At 41.5% G+C, this 14922-nt stretch overlaps 1 protein-coding gene across 4 annotated transcripts in view; it reads right to left on the bottom strand.

Moving 5' to 3' along the window:
* FER1L6 (fer-1 like family member 6) overlaps positions 1–14922 on the bottom strand; it is a 270864-nt gene that overhangs the window by 144684 nt on the left and 111258 nt on the right. For all 4 annotated transcript variants that reach the window (XR_010345619.1, XM_064384567.1, XM_064384568.1 and 1 more), the window contains 7 exons: positions 13404–13521; positions 10696–10750; positions 10467–10598; positions 7282–7344; positions 3755–3833; positions 1989–2145; positions 1224–1410 (listed from right to left, as the gene is read on the bottom strand). Coding sequence is in view for 3 of the 4 variants with exons in the window: in XM_064384567.1 (XP_064240637.1) it covers positions 1224–1410; positions 1989–2145; positions 3755–3833; positions 7282–7344; positions 10467–10598; positions 10696–10750; positions 13404–13521 (791 nt within the window). In the remaining variant the exon portion in view is untranslated. The remainder of the gene's footprint in view (positions 1–1223; positions 1411–1988; positions 2146–3754; positions 3834–7281; positions 7345–10466; positions 10599–10695; positions 10751–13403; positions 13522–14922) is intronic.

The raw sequence follows: 14922 nt of genomic DNA, 5'->3' as shown, positions 1-14922 counted from the left end.
TTGGAAACACAAGGCGAGTTGTCAAAGATAATGAACTTGCATCTGATACCCATGAAAATCAGTTACACTCAGCAAACATGACTGATGACCTGCTCTGTGCTGGACACTGTGCCAGGCATCTGGGACAAAGGCAAGTCACAGCCCTGCCCTCAGGAAGTTCTAATCAGCATATTGGGGTTGGGGTGGAACTAACACCCATATTATAAACGGGAGTTCTGTGCATCCCCAGGAATGCAGTGGATGTAGTTAGACCATGAGGCTCATGTTTTGTAGAAGTATGACCTTATGTGAATCATTTTTCCAGTCTGGACCTCAGTTTCCTTGTCATAAAATGGAGGTGATATCTTATATGATCTCTCAGCCCAAGTCAAAAACACTTCAGCGTTCACTCCTGCCAAGGGGAGACAATCAGGGTAGGTCTGTATTTTAATGGCAGAGACAACATGTGTGTCAGTTGAAGCTTCAAAATCCAGCCAACTGGGGTTAATATCTGACCACGTACCCAGGTCTTGACACTTCCAGTGGCTCCTGAGCAGGAAAGAGCAATGTCCAGGCTTATGTAGGACAAGGACTACCTGGGGGAGATTGTGGAACTGGTCAGGAGGTGGGTGGAAATTCTACAGGACCTGGGGACTGAATAAACAGCTCAGAGAAGTAGCCGGGGGTAAGGAAGGATGCCTGCCTGCCTGGATCCTAAACCACAACCCACCCATAGCTCCTTTCCATTTTCTCCAATGAAGAATGAGTGGGTAACCCCCCGCTATTTCCCTGCCACATCCCATTGCCCCCCACCTTTTTTTTTAAGACAGAGTCTTGCTCTTTTGCCCAGGCTGGAGTGCAGGGGTACAATCTCTCCTCGCTGCAGCCTCTGCCTCTCAAGGTCAAGCAATTTTTATGCCTTAGCCACCCAGTAGCTAGGATTACAGGCGTACACCACCATACCCAGCTAATTTTTTTGTGTTTTTAGTTGAGACAGGGTTTTGCCATGTTGGCCAGGCTGGTCTTGAGCTCCTGGCCTCAAGTGCTTCACCTGCCTCAGCCTCCCAAAGTGCTGGGATTACAGGCATGAGCCACCATGCCTGGCCCCACTGCCTTTTTGTGACAAGCTTTTGCTTTCAAGGCACTTCCTAATTTTTATTTAATTTGATTTGATTAAACATATCTTGGATAGAGAGCAGGGCCCTGGCCCAGGCCTGCCAGTATTGGTAACAATGATTCCTCACCGTCTGCCCAGCAAAGGACACCTCCACGAAGGGATCCACCAGGTCCTTACTGTCGCCCACAAATGCCTTGGTGACGTTTGCCATGATGCTCGAGTTCATTTTGGGCAAACCTTCTGCTTTGTAGAGTCTCACATAGAATCTGGCCCAGGGTCTCTCTGATGGGAACCCATCGGGGATCAAAAGGTTCCTTAGTGAGGACAAAAACAAATGAAAATGCTCTCTCAATTGAAGAAACAGAGAAAAGGCAAGAGAAATTTGGAGGAAGACAGATCGATCCTGACAGAGAGAAAAATCTGAAGAGTAAGATTCATTGCTGAAACAAGTTTTCTTTCTAGTGTAAAGACAGAGAAGGGTATGAATAGAGTGAATGCAAACTCATTCAGGTCCTAGGATGACAGGATAAATACTGTCTCCCATTCTGAACCTTAGAAGAGGTGTCTTTGCACATCACAAACTGGTGATTGAAATTATAATTCCTTCAAAGAAAATACAGCTACGTTAAGAAAAATTAGATAAGCTTAGGAATAGCTTATCTATTATGGGTTATAGGAAGACAGACAGTTCTTGACCTAGAACCTGACCTCCCGAAGGAGAGTCACACCTTAATAAGACACATCTTGGCTTCTGATAGAGCAGAATCCCAGGTGGCCAAGCTGAGAACAAGCACAGTCCTCATGTACCCATAAGAAAAGCGGACAAGGAAGAAAACGAGACTGAAATTGAACATATCGTTTCTATGCACAGCCCTGAATGGACTTGTCTCACTTTTCTATTTGCTCCTCGGCATCAGAAGTTTTAGGGTTGGTCTTCAAGACATCGCCTTTCCCCATCACGCTGATGTCACATTTCAGGTATCCCTTGGTGCCCGTCCTGATGTCACCAGGGTCTGTGAGCAGGGCCCACTTGTCACAGAACTGATGACCTGTGAAAGCACCCCGACAGCTCACACCCTTCATCCTTCACAGATGGGCCCAGCAGCCCCACTCCTTTCTCTCCCATGCGCCAAGACCTCCCAGGCTCTCCTCACTCTGTTGCTCTGGGTAGTAAAACACCTCAGTTATTTCCAAACCTCATGTTGCTTCCCTCTTCCTTTCCCTCCTCTCCCTTTGCTTCCCACCAGTTCTCCATCTTTTCCGCCAATTTACCATAGATACTTAGGAAGCCATTGATCTAGTGGAAATCACTGAGACAAGGTTCCAGCTTTGATGGGAAGGAGGACATTAATGAAGTGTAGAAGTCACATGCACATTATGTACCCACGGGACGTAAATGTGGCTCCTAGATCTTTTTGTTTGGCCTCACTGTGAGTCAAAACTTCCAAGGTGGCTTACATAATCTAGGCTTCTAGCTTATCTTTAAAAATGGTTAGTTCTGGCAATACTGACTTCATATTTCTTTTTTTTTGAGATGGAGTCTTGCTGCAATGCCCAGGCTGGAGTGCAATGGCGTGATCTTGGTTCACTGCAACCTGTTCCTCCCATGTTCAAGCCATTCTCCTGCCTCAGCTTTCCAAGTATCTGGGACTACAGGCATGCACCACTATGCCCAGCTACTTTTTGTATTTTTAGTAGAGACAGGGTTTCACCATATTGGTCAAGCTGATCTCGAACTCCTGACCTCAAGTGATCTGCCCGCCTTGGCCTCCCAAAGTGCTGGGATTACAGCCGTGAGCCACTGCGCCTGGCCACTGGCTTCACATTTCTACATGACAGAAAATACCAAAGGCGCTGAGCATCCACAGTCCTTGTATATGGAGCACAAGCCCTCGTCTCCTTTCCCACAGACTCCATCATTCTTTATGCCTCACACCCAGGCTGCTGCATGCAGCTACGCTCACTGTCTGGCCCCTGCAGTCATGGGAGTTGGAGTCCCTGTTGAAGATAAGGGGCCTTTCATAAGAAGATCTGTGCTGTCTCTGTTACTTATTTGCTCTTGACCTTGAATAAATTACCTAGCTTCTCTGAGTTTTTCTTTCCTACAATCAGGGATAATAATAGTTATAGCAAATCCTTATACAAAATGCTGTAGTCATTATTATGTGCGAGACTCTTTACTAAGAACTTTGTGTACATTAACTTACTCAATCCTCCAACAAACCTATGAAGAAAGTAGTATGTTATCCTCATTTCTACAGATGAGGAAACTGAGGCCCAGAGAAGTTAAGTCATTGGCCCAAGGTTGCACAGGTAGGAAATAGAGTGGGATTTGAACCCAGCCAATCTGACTCCAGAGTCTGTATTCTTAGCTCCTATATTCTATTGCTTCTCCTGTCCATATCTCAATTGGACAGAATTTGTGTGAGAGAAAAAAAGAAACTCCCCAGAAGTAGACATGTAAAATAATTTTATCACTAGACTGTAAAATATTTGAGGGCAAGAGTCACGTTTCATTCAAGTTTGTATAACTGGTACTCAGTGTTACTGAATGAATGGGATGACCTCCTAGTTACAAAGGTAAGTGAATGAATGGGATGACCTCCAGGTACTGTAAACCAAAGACAAGAGAAAGATGGGGAGGTGATGTTTTCTTACCAGGCTGGTTGTACACGGTCCCCAGATCTACTTTGAAAGAGCCAATCAGTACGCTTCCTATCAGCTTGTGGTGAAAGACCTAAGGAGAAATGGAGCAGAAAGTATGGCAGATTTCCTTGAGGATTAAGAGGACTTTTGTTCCCACAGTAGTATTTAATACCCCCTATAGAAAGTTATGAGAAAAGGAAAATACTGTTTTCTTCAAAAGCTATGTATTGATACTTTCTTGAAAATGGAACTTTTGCTTAGATGACATTAAAAAAAAAAAAGAGGCCTTGACTCTTGTCTAGCTTTGATCCTGTCTGGAGCACACTGGAGTCTGGCCATCAAATTACAAGGCTGTAAAGGACCTCCAGAAGCCTCTCACCTTCACCTCTTGCTCTTAGCAGGATTTGAGCTATTCCTCCATAGAAGGATGCCTGACAACTCAGTGCCTGCATGTTCCTTTAACCAAAATGAACCTGAGTACAGCTCACCCTTCAATGCTCATCTCTTCCTGTCAAAACTTTCCCATCTTTCAATACCTAGAACACATGTCACCTCCGCCATGCAGACCTCCCTGATCCCCCGAACTGGAAGTGTTTCTTTTCTCCCCTAAACTCCTACAACTTTGCTCACAACTTTCTTAGAGAACTCATCACCTATTGCCTTGAGTCATTTTGGGCATGAACAACAGTGAGAACAAAGGAGGTGATCACCCTCAATATTCTGTCTGATCAGAGCCAGCAGAGGACCTGGTTTGATTACAGCAGCCCATTTTCGTGCTAATGCTCTCAAGATAGGAAGTTCTAAAGGAAGGTGCAGAGCTGGGGCCAGGTTGAGAAGCCACAACGTATGAGAAACTGCTGAAGAACCAGGAAAGGAGTTCAACCTTTCACCTGTAAAAGGGAAAACTGGCAGGTGTGGAAAAATGGCAATGGCAACGGAAGTGTCTTTAAACCATGTAAATGCTGTCATGCAGGAGAGAGTAGGGTCCCCTCTACAGTTCCCAAGTAACAGGATGAGAGATTTCCACTCAATATAAGAACAATGTCTATAACTGTCAGAACTTCCCAGCAATGGAATGAGCTTTCCTAGAGGTACTGACCTCCCTATCACAGGAAAAAAATCAAGTTATGCCCCAAGAACTCCAAGTAGTAGAGAAAGTGGATAAGGATTCTTGCACTAGTTGGAAGTTATACGAGATATCCTCTGAGCTTCCTTCTAACTATAAAATCCTATAAGTTCCTTAACTCAGGACAGTTTCTTCCTGCCTTTCACCCATCACATGGCCTTGTTCACAATAGATGTTCAAGGAACATTCAGTGAATTAATGAATGATTGACTAATTGAATGACAGATGAATGGAAGGCTTCTGCAGCTTCTAAACAGCTCCTTTTTGCTGAAGCAAAAAGAAATTCAGTTGACCTCAAGAAATGACAGCCCTCCTCATTTCTCTATCCACTCTCTTTCTCCCTAACCTAGACTTTCCACAGGTGTCAGAGAACCGAGGTGAAGTACAGGCAACCCGGCTCAATGCTCACTCCAAAATCCACCATGCTTGGAGCTGCTCATGTGTCTTCCCAAAGACCTGAGGAAGAACAGAAGCCAGTCTCAAGTTCTCTTCTCAGGTTGAGAGTCCCTGTGGGCAAGACTGAATGCAAGAGCCCCAAACAAATCTTTAAATAACACAGGACACCTCTTAAAGTCATCCATCCAGTGGCTGAATACCAGGTAACCCTGGTGTGGTCAAGCGTTGAATCACCAAGACTCTGGGGATGTCTCACATTCAGAGTACTGAGAGCCCTGCATGCCTTGGCCACCATGAAAAGAAGACTGTCTTTGGCACCACCAGGGCGTGTTACAGGCTGGCTGTCCCAATAGCATCTGCTCACAGCACTCCCCCACGTCTTATCCCATGTTCAATATATTCTGGGCACATGGACTTTCAGTTCATGGACTAACAGAAAAGTTGTATTAAACATTCTTCTCTCAAGGGAATATTTTATTTTAAAATCTTTTGTCTAAGAGTCTTTCAGGGCCACCAAAATCTCTTCTTCCACGTTAGAGGAACAGATATAGGCAATAGTAGCTTCGATCCTTTGTCTAAAAGTCCACATGTCCCACAAACAATCCTGACCCTAGTCTATAGCACAGTATAAAAATCTAGCGATTAACTGCTTATGAGACAGTCCTTAGAAGCCTCCTGTGGAGCTGATTCCACAAACAGGTGGCTGCCTGAGTGATGGAACAAAGTCCTGGGCATTGTCGCAGGTCCTGAAATATCCCCTGTACTTGTCATCATGCCTGAAATTCAAACCTTAAGACTGTTTGGCTCTTGGTGACTTCTCATTCTTCAAGAGTCACATTCTTCAAGTCTCCAGGGAAGGGTAATGTCATAATTCCACTATTACCTAAGCCATAATGCAGGACTTTGCTGACAGTCAGCTGTGGTTAAAGGGAACATATTTTATATATCTGTTTAGATATTATATGGAGTCAGTGATAAAGACAGGGAAGGAAATCTTCAAATCAAGGTTTGTCATCCTCACAATTCTGATTAGAGCTGGTATGACTGTAGAGGAAATCATTCCCTTATGCTCCAGACTTCCTATGCTGACATATGAAGTAGGAACTGCATCCTTTCAGAACTGTTTGGAAGAGAGAAACTTACTCTCCAGCTCTCCTTCCCCACCTTGGGAGAAGCCGCAGTGATCTCTCAGACTGGTAAGATAGACGCAGTCTGTCATCCACTGGTCTCTGTCCCTTTGCTGAATGGTGCAAAGTTTGTAACAATCCCGTTTGGCCTGACTTATCTCTCATTTGGACCAGTCTGGCTTCAACATGGGCACTTCCCCTTCCCATTCCTGTCCTCCATGTGGTGGGCAAACTCAGACTGGGCCCTTAGAACAGGAAGCATTGTCTCTGCATGTCCCCTGGCAGGGCTGAGGAAGGGTCTGTGCAGCTGAGTCAACTTCCCCAAGGGCAGTTTCTGAGGTCTACACTCAGAGGCAACTTTTGAAAATCCCAATGGCCACCACTTAGTCTAAATCCTCTGATCCAGCATTACCATTGATGACACTGATATTTTTTTCCCTGATTCTTGTTCCTACTTCTTTATTCATTACCCAACTAGGAGGGCAAGGAGATGTAATTAATGATCATTCGTGAAGATGTCAGCCCAAGAGAGAAACATGAACATTTGCTTGATTAAAAGAAACCAACTAAAACTGGCAACGCGTTAAGATGCCACTTGAAGCATATGTTTCACATTCCCACACTAGTAAGCTACACGATTCAATCAATAATAGCTTTACAGTAGCTTACCACTCACTTCCAAGAAGCATAGATTTTCTTAAGGTGGTTTTTCTTCCCAGACTCTTCCATACTGGTGATTTCAAGTTCTCCATGTTGGTTACAAACTCACAGACTCACACTTGCCATCAGAATCTATCCACCTCTAAGCATGCTGAGTTGTCCCAGAGAGTTCCCAACACCTAGAATCTCTCCCACCTCTCTGCAACAATCACCACCAATGCTATACTTACTGAGATTTTGATGATCTTGTCAAAAAGATGCACTTGGGGCCCAATGAAGTCGAAGACAAAGTACTGCAAAACAAAAAGTTCATTCTGGCCATCAACCCCACGCTTACACACAAGAATCCTGTTCTTGGAGTGGGTTTAGATCTTTGTCATTCTAACCAACTGCTGCATGAATATACATCATCAATTGATTGTCAATCCCTCCATACACACTTTTTTTTTGTTTTTTGAGACAGGGTTCTGTTCTGTTGGCTAGGTTGGAGTACAGTGGCATGATTGTGGCTCACTGCAGCTGCAGACTCCCAGGGCTCAAGTAATCCTCCTACCTCAGCCTCCTGAGTAGCTGGGACTACAGACCTATACCACCACACCTGGCTATATATATATTTTTTTGCAGAAACACGGTCTCACCATGTTGCCCAAGCTGGTCTCAAATGAAAAGAATGCCATCAATCACATTCTTGCATAGGATACATTTGAGTAATCCTCTAAAATGAACGTGAGAAGTGGAATTGTTGGGTCATAGATTAAGTGCATGTAACTTTTGAATAGATAGTATAATTTTTTTCCCAAATGGGCATTTTATATTCCTACTGGCAGCATATGAAAATAGCCATCTCTTTATAATCTTACCAACCCTTGATACTGTTAGTTCTTTTCACTTTTTTGTTAATAATTATTAGTGAAAATAGTATTTCAGTATGGTTTTAAATTGGGGTGGACTTGGTTAAAATCTACTTTTCCCAGGATTTTTCAGTATCAAACACATCCCTGTGAAGTCACCAGGATTTACTACAGAGAGAATACAAAAAAATAAATTGTAGACATTGGGATTTTTAATATTAAGAACACGATTTAATTTTGGAGTTGGGGAAATTATCTGGACCAGCCCATGTTTTACAGATAAGACGACTGAAGACTGAAGAATTTAAAAGTGACGACCCGGGCTCCTATTGCTAGTTATTGCTGGGCCTGGGACCAAACCTGAGTTCTCTTGACATTATCACACAAGGGGCTCAAGTACTGGATATTTCACCATCTGACTCTTGAGTCAAGATCCTCCCAAACTCAAGGTTGTATGATTAAAAGACGCAGAAAACTGAAGTGGCGTTTTGTCCTGGTTTGTGCATTTTGGGAACTGAAGGGGATCAGGCCTGGGAAGCTGTTTCTTGAATTGTTTTTCTTTTTTCTTTTTTGGAGGAATGGCCCCTTACAGATGGACATGGTCACAGTAGGAAAGGAGGAACTGACCAAGTGCTGATGGCCTGCTTTCAAAGGGCAAAACAGAAAAACCAAAATGTGGAAACTGATAGATGTCATCATACACTGTAAGAGCTCCTCAAAATGGTGGTTTTTAGAGATCAACCAAAGATTCCATTATGGTCAGTGTCTTCTGTTTAAGAAGACAGGACAATACATATAATAGTTCAAGAAATTTCTCATATATATGCTTAAACTTTTTCAGAGTTCTAGTGTTCAAAATTTATGTGGAAAATTCACTTACACAAAATTCTCCATTCTCTGAATATACCAGATGCTGTGGTTTCCTTTGGATGGACAAATGAGTTGCACCATTTATTACCTTCTGCTGGGTTACAATGTGTTTCAGACTCCACTGCCTAATATAGTCTTCCAGGACCTCCAGGCCAGCACACATTCTTTCAGCTGGGAAATGCTCCCCAGCCCCAACTAATGGGTTCCTTCAGTACCTGATGAACTTTGGGCTTGAATATTTAGGTCAAGGGTTGTAACAAAGGGTTTTAGTTCAATGTTTGTGTTTCTGCTTGATTTCCTGCCAATTACACTTGGGCCCAGTTTAATGTCATTTAGATCCAGGACTTGTAGGCATAATTATTGTAATTAGTAAATCTGTGGAGCTTTGCAGTTTTAAAGCATTTTCATATATTATCTCATATTACATTTATGCCAAAAGCTCTTCTGGGATTAGACAGTAGAATAAGAAGGCAAAATCTACTGAAATTTCACTCATAGTTAAAGGCTCTGAGGCAGAAATGATGAAGAGGAAAAGAGTCATTAGTTCCAATGAGATCTGGGTATTTTCTGTTGATTTCATTATCCATGCTCTCCCTGCCTTCTTTTTAAATTACCATTCCCATTAACTTAATAGGAATTAAGAGTATACTGCATTTTTTTTTTGAAATCATTCACTGTGTCAAAGTCCTTACAGGAAAACAAATGCTTGTTACCTCTTTGAAAGGCAATTGGCAACATGGAAATTTTAAATGCATATAGCTTGTGACCCAGTTATACTATCATAAGTAGAAGCAAAAGGTTGAAAGCATTTCATATTTATTCATGAGAGACTGACTGGTTTAGTAAATTATGGCTTATCAAGGCAATGGAAAACTCTTCAGCCAGAAAGGCAAAATGAGAATGAGCTGGACCTCCCATAGGGATTTATTTTCAAGATACATTGTTTTGTGAAGAGTCCAGAACAGTAGGTATAGAATGCTATCATTTGGGTACAATATTTCCTTGTATTCTGGTACATGCTTGGAATATCTCTGAAAAGATACACAAATGCCTAGTGAGAATGAAGGCTTCCAGGGAGAGGACTAGGGTACTGGGAATCAAAGATCAGAGAGAAACACATTACTCTATATCATGGTCCACTTTCTGTCTCTTTTACCATATATTTTTTTAAAATCATGTAATGTTTTCATTTTAAAAAGAGAATTTAGCATGTATGATATTTAGAAACCTGAGATTTTCCTTTACGATTTCTACACAGCTTAGAAAAATGTAACTTTTAGTTTCCAAGGCAGTAGGCCTATTTCAAAAACAATAATTAAGTTTCCAATGTCTCTGCCAGGAAAAAGAATGTGTATCTTCTTCCTAACCAACATTCAATCAATTTACTGACTATAAACCCAGGGCTTATAATGGATGAAAACCAGCTGAAAAGAAATAAGAAAACATGTTGAAAATGTAGCAATGAATTTAAAATTTGGAGGAATTTCTTGCCTCTCCTTTCCATCACCTTTTTTTGTGAAAAGCTTTAGGAGGGTGTGTTTGTAAGGAGACTCAGCAAGTTTGCCGTGGGCTTAAATGGGGGCCTGGGAGGGAGGTGGGAGGGACACAGCTCTTCTATTTGACTGAAGAATCCTGCAGAATGGTGGTGAAGAGAATGTTATTTGCAAAGGCCGTGGGTGACCTCCATGACTTACTTCATTATAAAATGGGCTGTTGGTTCCTTCCTTCACTGTGCTTTGCTTCTTCTCATCCCCGATCTCAATGGTCACAACAGGGTCAATGTTCTCACCTACCAGCTGGCGAGCCTCAGTGATGGTTATGGCAATCTACAGCACAAGACAGTGTGGACACCATTTCAGATATCGCCATCCATGCACACAGGAAGCACTGAGGGAGGCTGGGCAGGAAGAACCAGTCACTTACTTGATAATTTTGGGATCTGACCTCCCCATCATGGATCTTAGTCAACAGTTTTGATCTATTAAAAGAAAATTTAATATACTTGTTTCATCAAGCAAGAATATCCATAAGCCATGATAATATTCTGCCAAGTATTTCTAAGTCCTTTCATTTAATATTATTACATATTCTCTCTACATCTCTGGGGGAGATAAGTGTAAGTGGACAAATGACTTGACCTCTGAGTTTTTCCATTCTAAAAATGGAGCTTATAATAGCACTTCTGAGATGATTGCTAGAATATAAAATGATATAATGTATACAAAAGTTTAACCCAGTGCCTGGCAAGAATCAATGTCAGCTCTTGTTATATGATTATCAGTATTTTTAAACAAAATGAGAAACTGAGATGTCTCAACAAATCAGTGGCAGAGCTGGGTCTAAATAAGGAACTCCCAGTCTCCTGCCTGATTCCATACCCAGGACTACTTTGTCATGTCTAACAGATACAATTCAGAGTTTCATGACTGCTTTTGAAAGAACTGGTAAAGGAAAAAATTGAAAGGAACGACTAAAAATCCCATCTCCATGAGATTTCACATTCCAGGGGATTTCATCTCTGGACTGTCACAAGTAATTGAAAACAGATGGGCAACACCTGGGCGTTTAGAGATTGATAACAATAGGAAGAGACAAAGAATCCCTGTTGTCAAGAAGCTGACATCAGTGGGAAATGAACTGAGCTTGAGTTCCTGATGCATTTTGTCCTCTTGGTTACTAACAATACCATGTTGCATTTGACTTCAACCCATTTCTGCTGATAATTTGGTCTAATAGAGAACAGATTAAGCTGGTAAAAATCTCAGAGCTTTGGAGTCAGACTGATCTGAGTTAGAATATTTATTCTCCCCAATTTTGGACTTAGTTTTAATTTCCTCAACTGAAATAAAAACAAGAATTCCTACCACATAGGGTTACTCTGAGGATTCAAAGAGAAAATGCATGTAGGAAAGGGTAAATATCATTTAATGGGTCCATCAACAAGGTAGTAAATTTGTACTGATTATTTATTATGTGAAAGCCCAGTGCTAGACTCAGAGGAAAAACAAAAATGAATAAGCCATCTTCATCTTCTGGTCCTCAAGAAGTTACAAGCAATCTGCCATCCATGGAAGAGAAGAGAAAAGTGTATTAAAAAAGAACTAGTAGGCACGTGTAAAATGTGTCATAGGGAAAAGAAAATATGACAGAAGAGATGTTGAGAAAAAATTTTTGAGGACCAGGGTATGCAACAAAGATTTCACTGCAGAGGTTGGATTTGAATTGAGCATGGGTGGATGGGTAGAATTTCAATTGCTGGAGAACGTTCTGACCAAGAAAAAAGAGAAAGGCTATTATCCTTACTTCTCTTTCTCCTACCTTCCTCCATTCGATGCTATCACCCTGGTAAAAATAAACGGCAAGAAATGTCTTGAGTATTAAAAAATAATTGAAATCCCTCCTCAGGGGCTAGGGTAGAGGGGTGGTGGTTGTCAGGGTGCAACAAAGGAAGGAAGGAGATATTGCAGTGAGTAGGCGTGTACACATTTCATTCTTTTAAGTGTCAACTTATGAGTTATCACCTTCTCTAATTCCCACTGCCCTCTGCCTCATATATATGCACCCTGAGATCCTGCCACACCCAGAAACAACAACTAGGATCAGCCACATAAGGAAGTACTCATTTACTTTATTGATAGTAACAACTTTGAATGGAAAAGAAAGGGAAGGGCATGAGGAATGATCACAAGTAAGAAATTGACATAAACAAATATGGTAGACTGAAGCATTGTTAGCCGCAGTCATTGGCTTCTCTGTATCCAAACTTGTTGCCCTGTAACTGTTAGTCTCTTCCTATTCTTAGATGGGCTGGCCTGGTAACTTGTATTGGCCAATAGAATGCAGCACAAGTGATTTTTGCCAGTTTCAAGCCTACACCTCAGGAGACCTTCTGTACTTCCATTCTCTTAGAACCCTGCCATTGCCACCATGAGAACAAGCTCAGACTAGCCTGCTGGAGGATCTGGTATCATGCAGAGTAGAGCCAGTGGTCTCAGCTAAAGCAGTACTAGGCCAGGCAGCCACCAGCCAACTTCTAAACTAAAGTGAGTCAGCAGAGCTGCCAAATGACTACAGAAACATGAATGATGCATCTGCAACTATTTGGGATCAGCAAAATTCTCCAGCTAATTCATGAGCAATAATAAATGCTTATTATATTAAGCCACAGATTTGGGGGCTATTTGTTACACATCATTGCTAACTGATACAGCAAAATACATGCAGAAGGCCAGCTTGCTTTGACTTTCTGTTGGGTAGCATAAGAACTACCTTCTCATTTGAAACAGACAAGAAGCTAAGATAATGAGCACCTTGATGAATCAAAGAGCAGGTAAGAGGCAGCTCCTGCTGTCATTCCTGAACTATGAGTGACATTAGCACCTTCACTCAGGAGATTTAGGACCAAAAGTTTGTAGAACCATGATCCTGGCCTGATGAAGGCTGAACAGTATCTAGAGGCCAGCACTGCCATAGAGAAAACTGAGCTGACACAGTCTTCCTGCCTTAGACCTTGCCTGCCTGTAGACAGTGACTATGTCTTACTCCCCCTCTTCTCCCAGCACCTGCAGCGGTGCTTCGCACATAGGAGATGCTCAGCAAATGTGTGTTGACCACCTGCATCAATACTGTACCTTCTCTTTGGAGGAGCTGAGGGGATAGGAAAGATAGAAGCATCATTATGGACCAAATCTCCTGGTCCTTCCTGGTGAGAAGGCTCCTCCTGTGGTGCTTCAGTGTCACCTTGACTATCTGGAGAAGCAAACAAAGGAATAAAATCCTGTTAAATTGACACATGGTGGCATCTGAGCCTCTACCCTATGCCAGCACCATGGCAGGCACCATAAGTAGTACAAGGAGACTAGAAGGCAGACCCTCCCAGCATAAAACTTAACATCTTATTCGTAGAAATGCCAGGTACATCCTTCATTTTTCTAAAACTATGCATCTTCTGTTTCCAAAAAAAAGAACAGATTTATGTGAATGGGATTGTGAAAAGAAAAATTAGATTATGAATCTGAAGTGTAAACTAAAAATAAAATCCTAAGCAACACCCCCACCCCAAGGAGACCCCAGAAAAATCTTAAAAACTGAGTTTTTGGCAATAATGAGACAGGAAGACAGGCACACCCTGTTGTACCTCCTTTCTGTGGTTTAGACACAACTGACCAGCATTAATGTTAAGACAGAGATCGTAAGACTGACAAAATGGACTCTTTGTGGCAATAAGATACCAAATTACAAACAAGACCTAAAGCCATGGCAGGCAAGGGTTCAGTCATGCACTCCTACACTTAAAAAAAATACTAAATACTATGTTCTAACTGCCACAAGTTTTTTTTCATTTTCTTTTTTTTTTTTAAACACATTGTTTATTTTGATATGATGAACTAATTGTTATATTGAAATGATAAATTCTTACTTTATTAGAATTGCTGTCAACACTGCAAATGACATTTTTTCTAGATTTCATGAATAACAGTATAAAGTCCTAGGGGAAACAATAGGAAAATGTAGAAAAGCTATTAAAGAATTACCTGTCTTTAAAGCTTAACTTAAATGATCCTTCAAGAACATTTAACTGATTTCCCATCTAGATGCAATCACTTCCACCTCTGAACATTCACAGTATGTTCTTCTCTCTCTTAACCGTCTTATCATTTTCCCATCATTTGTTATCTTCTTGTTCCCCTTAATCTCTAAGTTACTAAACATACATTGATGTATAATATGCAGAAAGATGCAGAGGTCCTAATAGTCTCATCTTGTAGAGAAGAAAACTGAGACCAAAGCCTCAAGGAAATCTTACTCACAAAATTCGATATTTAAACATTTAGGAGCATTTAATATATATGGCTTCCTACACAAGCTAAAGTACAATATTTCATATATTTTGATATATCTTCTTAAATATTCATACATAAATGATGATCAAACCATTTTTTTCTGAATATCCTAAGTATTTTACAGTTCAATTGTTTAGATTTCAGGGGGAAAAAAAAGAATTAGATTTCTGTTAGGTTTTTCTTTTTCTCTAGCAGCTGCACAAGCACCAGCCTCAAGATAAGCAATAAACGATTTATTGCTTGGCCACCACTGACAGACACTGAATAACTGACTCCCAGCCCCTGCTCTACAAGCTATAACTACAGC

Source organism: Aotus nancymaae, unplaced genomic scaffold (genome assembly GCF_030222135.1).
Source record: "Aotus nancymaae isolate 86718 unplaced genomic scaffold, 86718_ANA_hifiasm-v0.15.2.pri h1tg000036l, whole genome shotgun sequence".
In the NCBI taxonomy this organism is placed as follows: domain Eukaryota; kingdom Metazoa; phylum Chordata; class Mammalia; order Primates; family Aotidae; genus Aotus; species Aotus nancymaae.
Note: the sequence above shows the minus strand (reverse complement) of the source record. Positions and strands in the feature narration are given on the sequence as shown.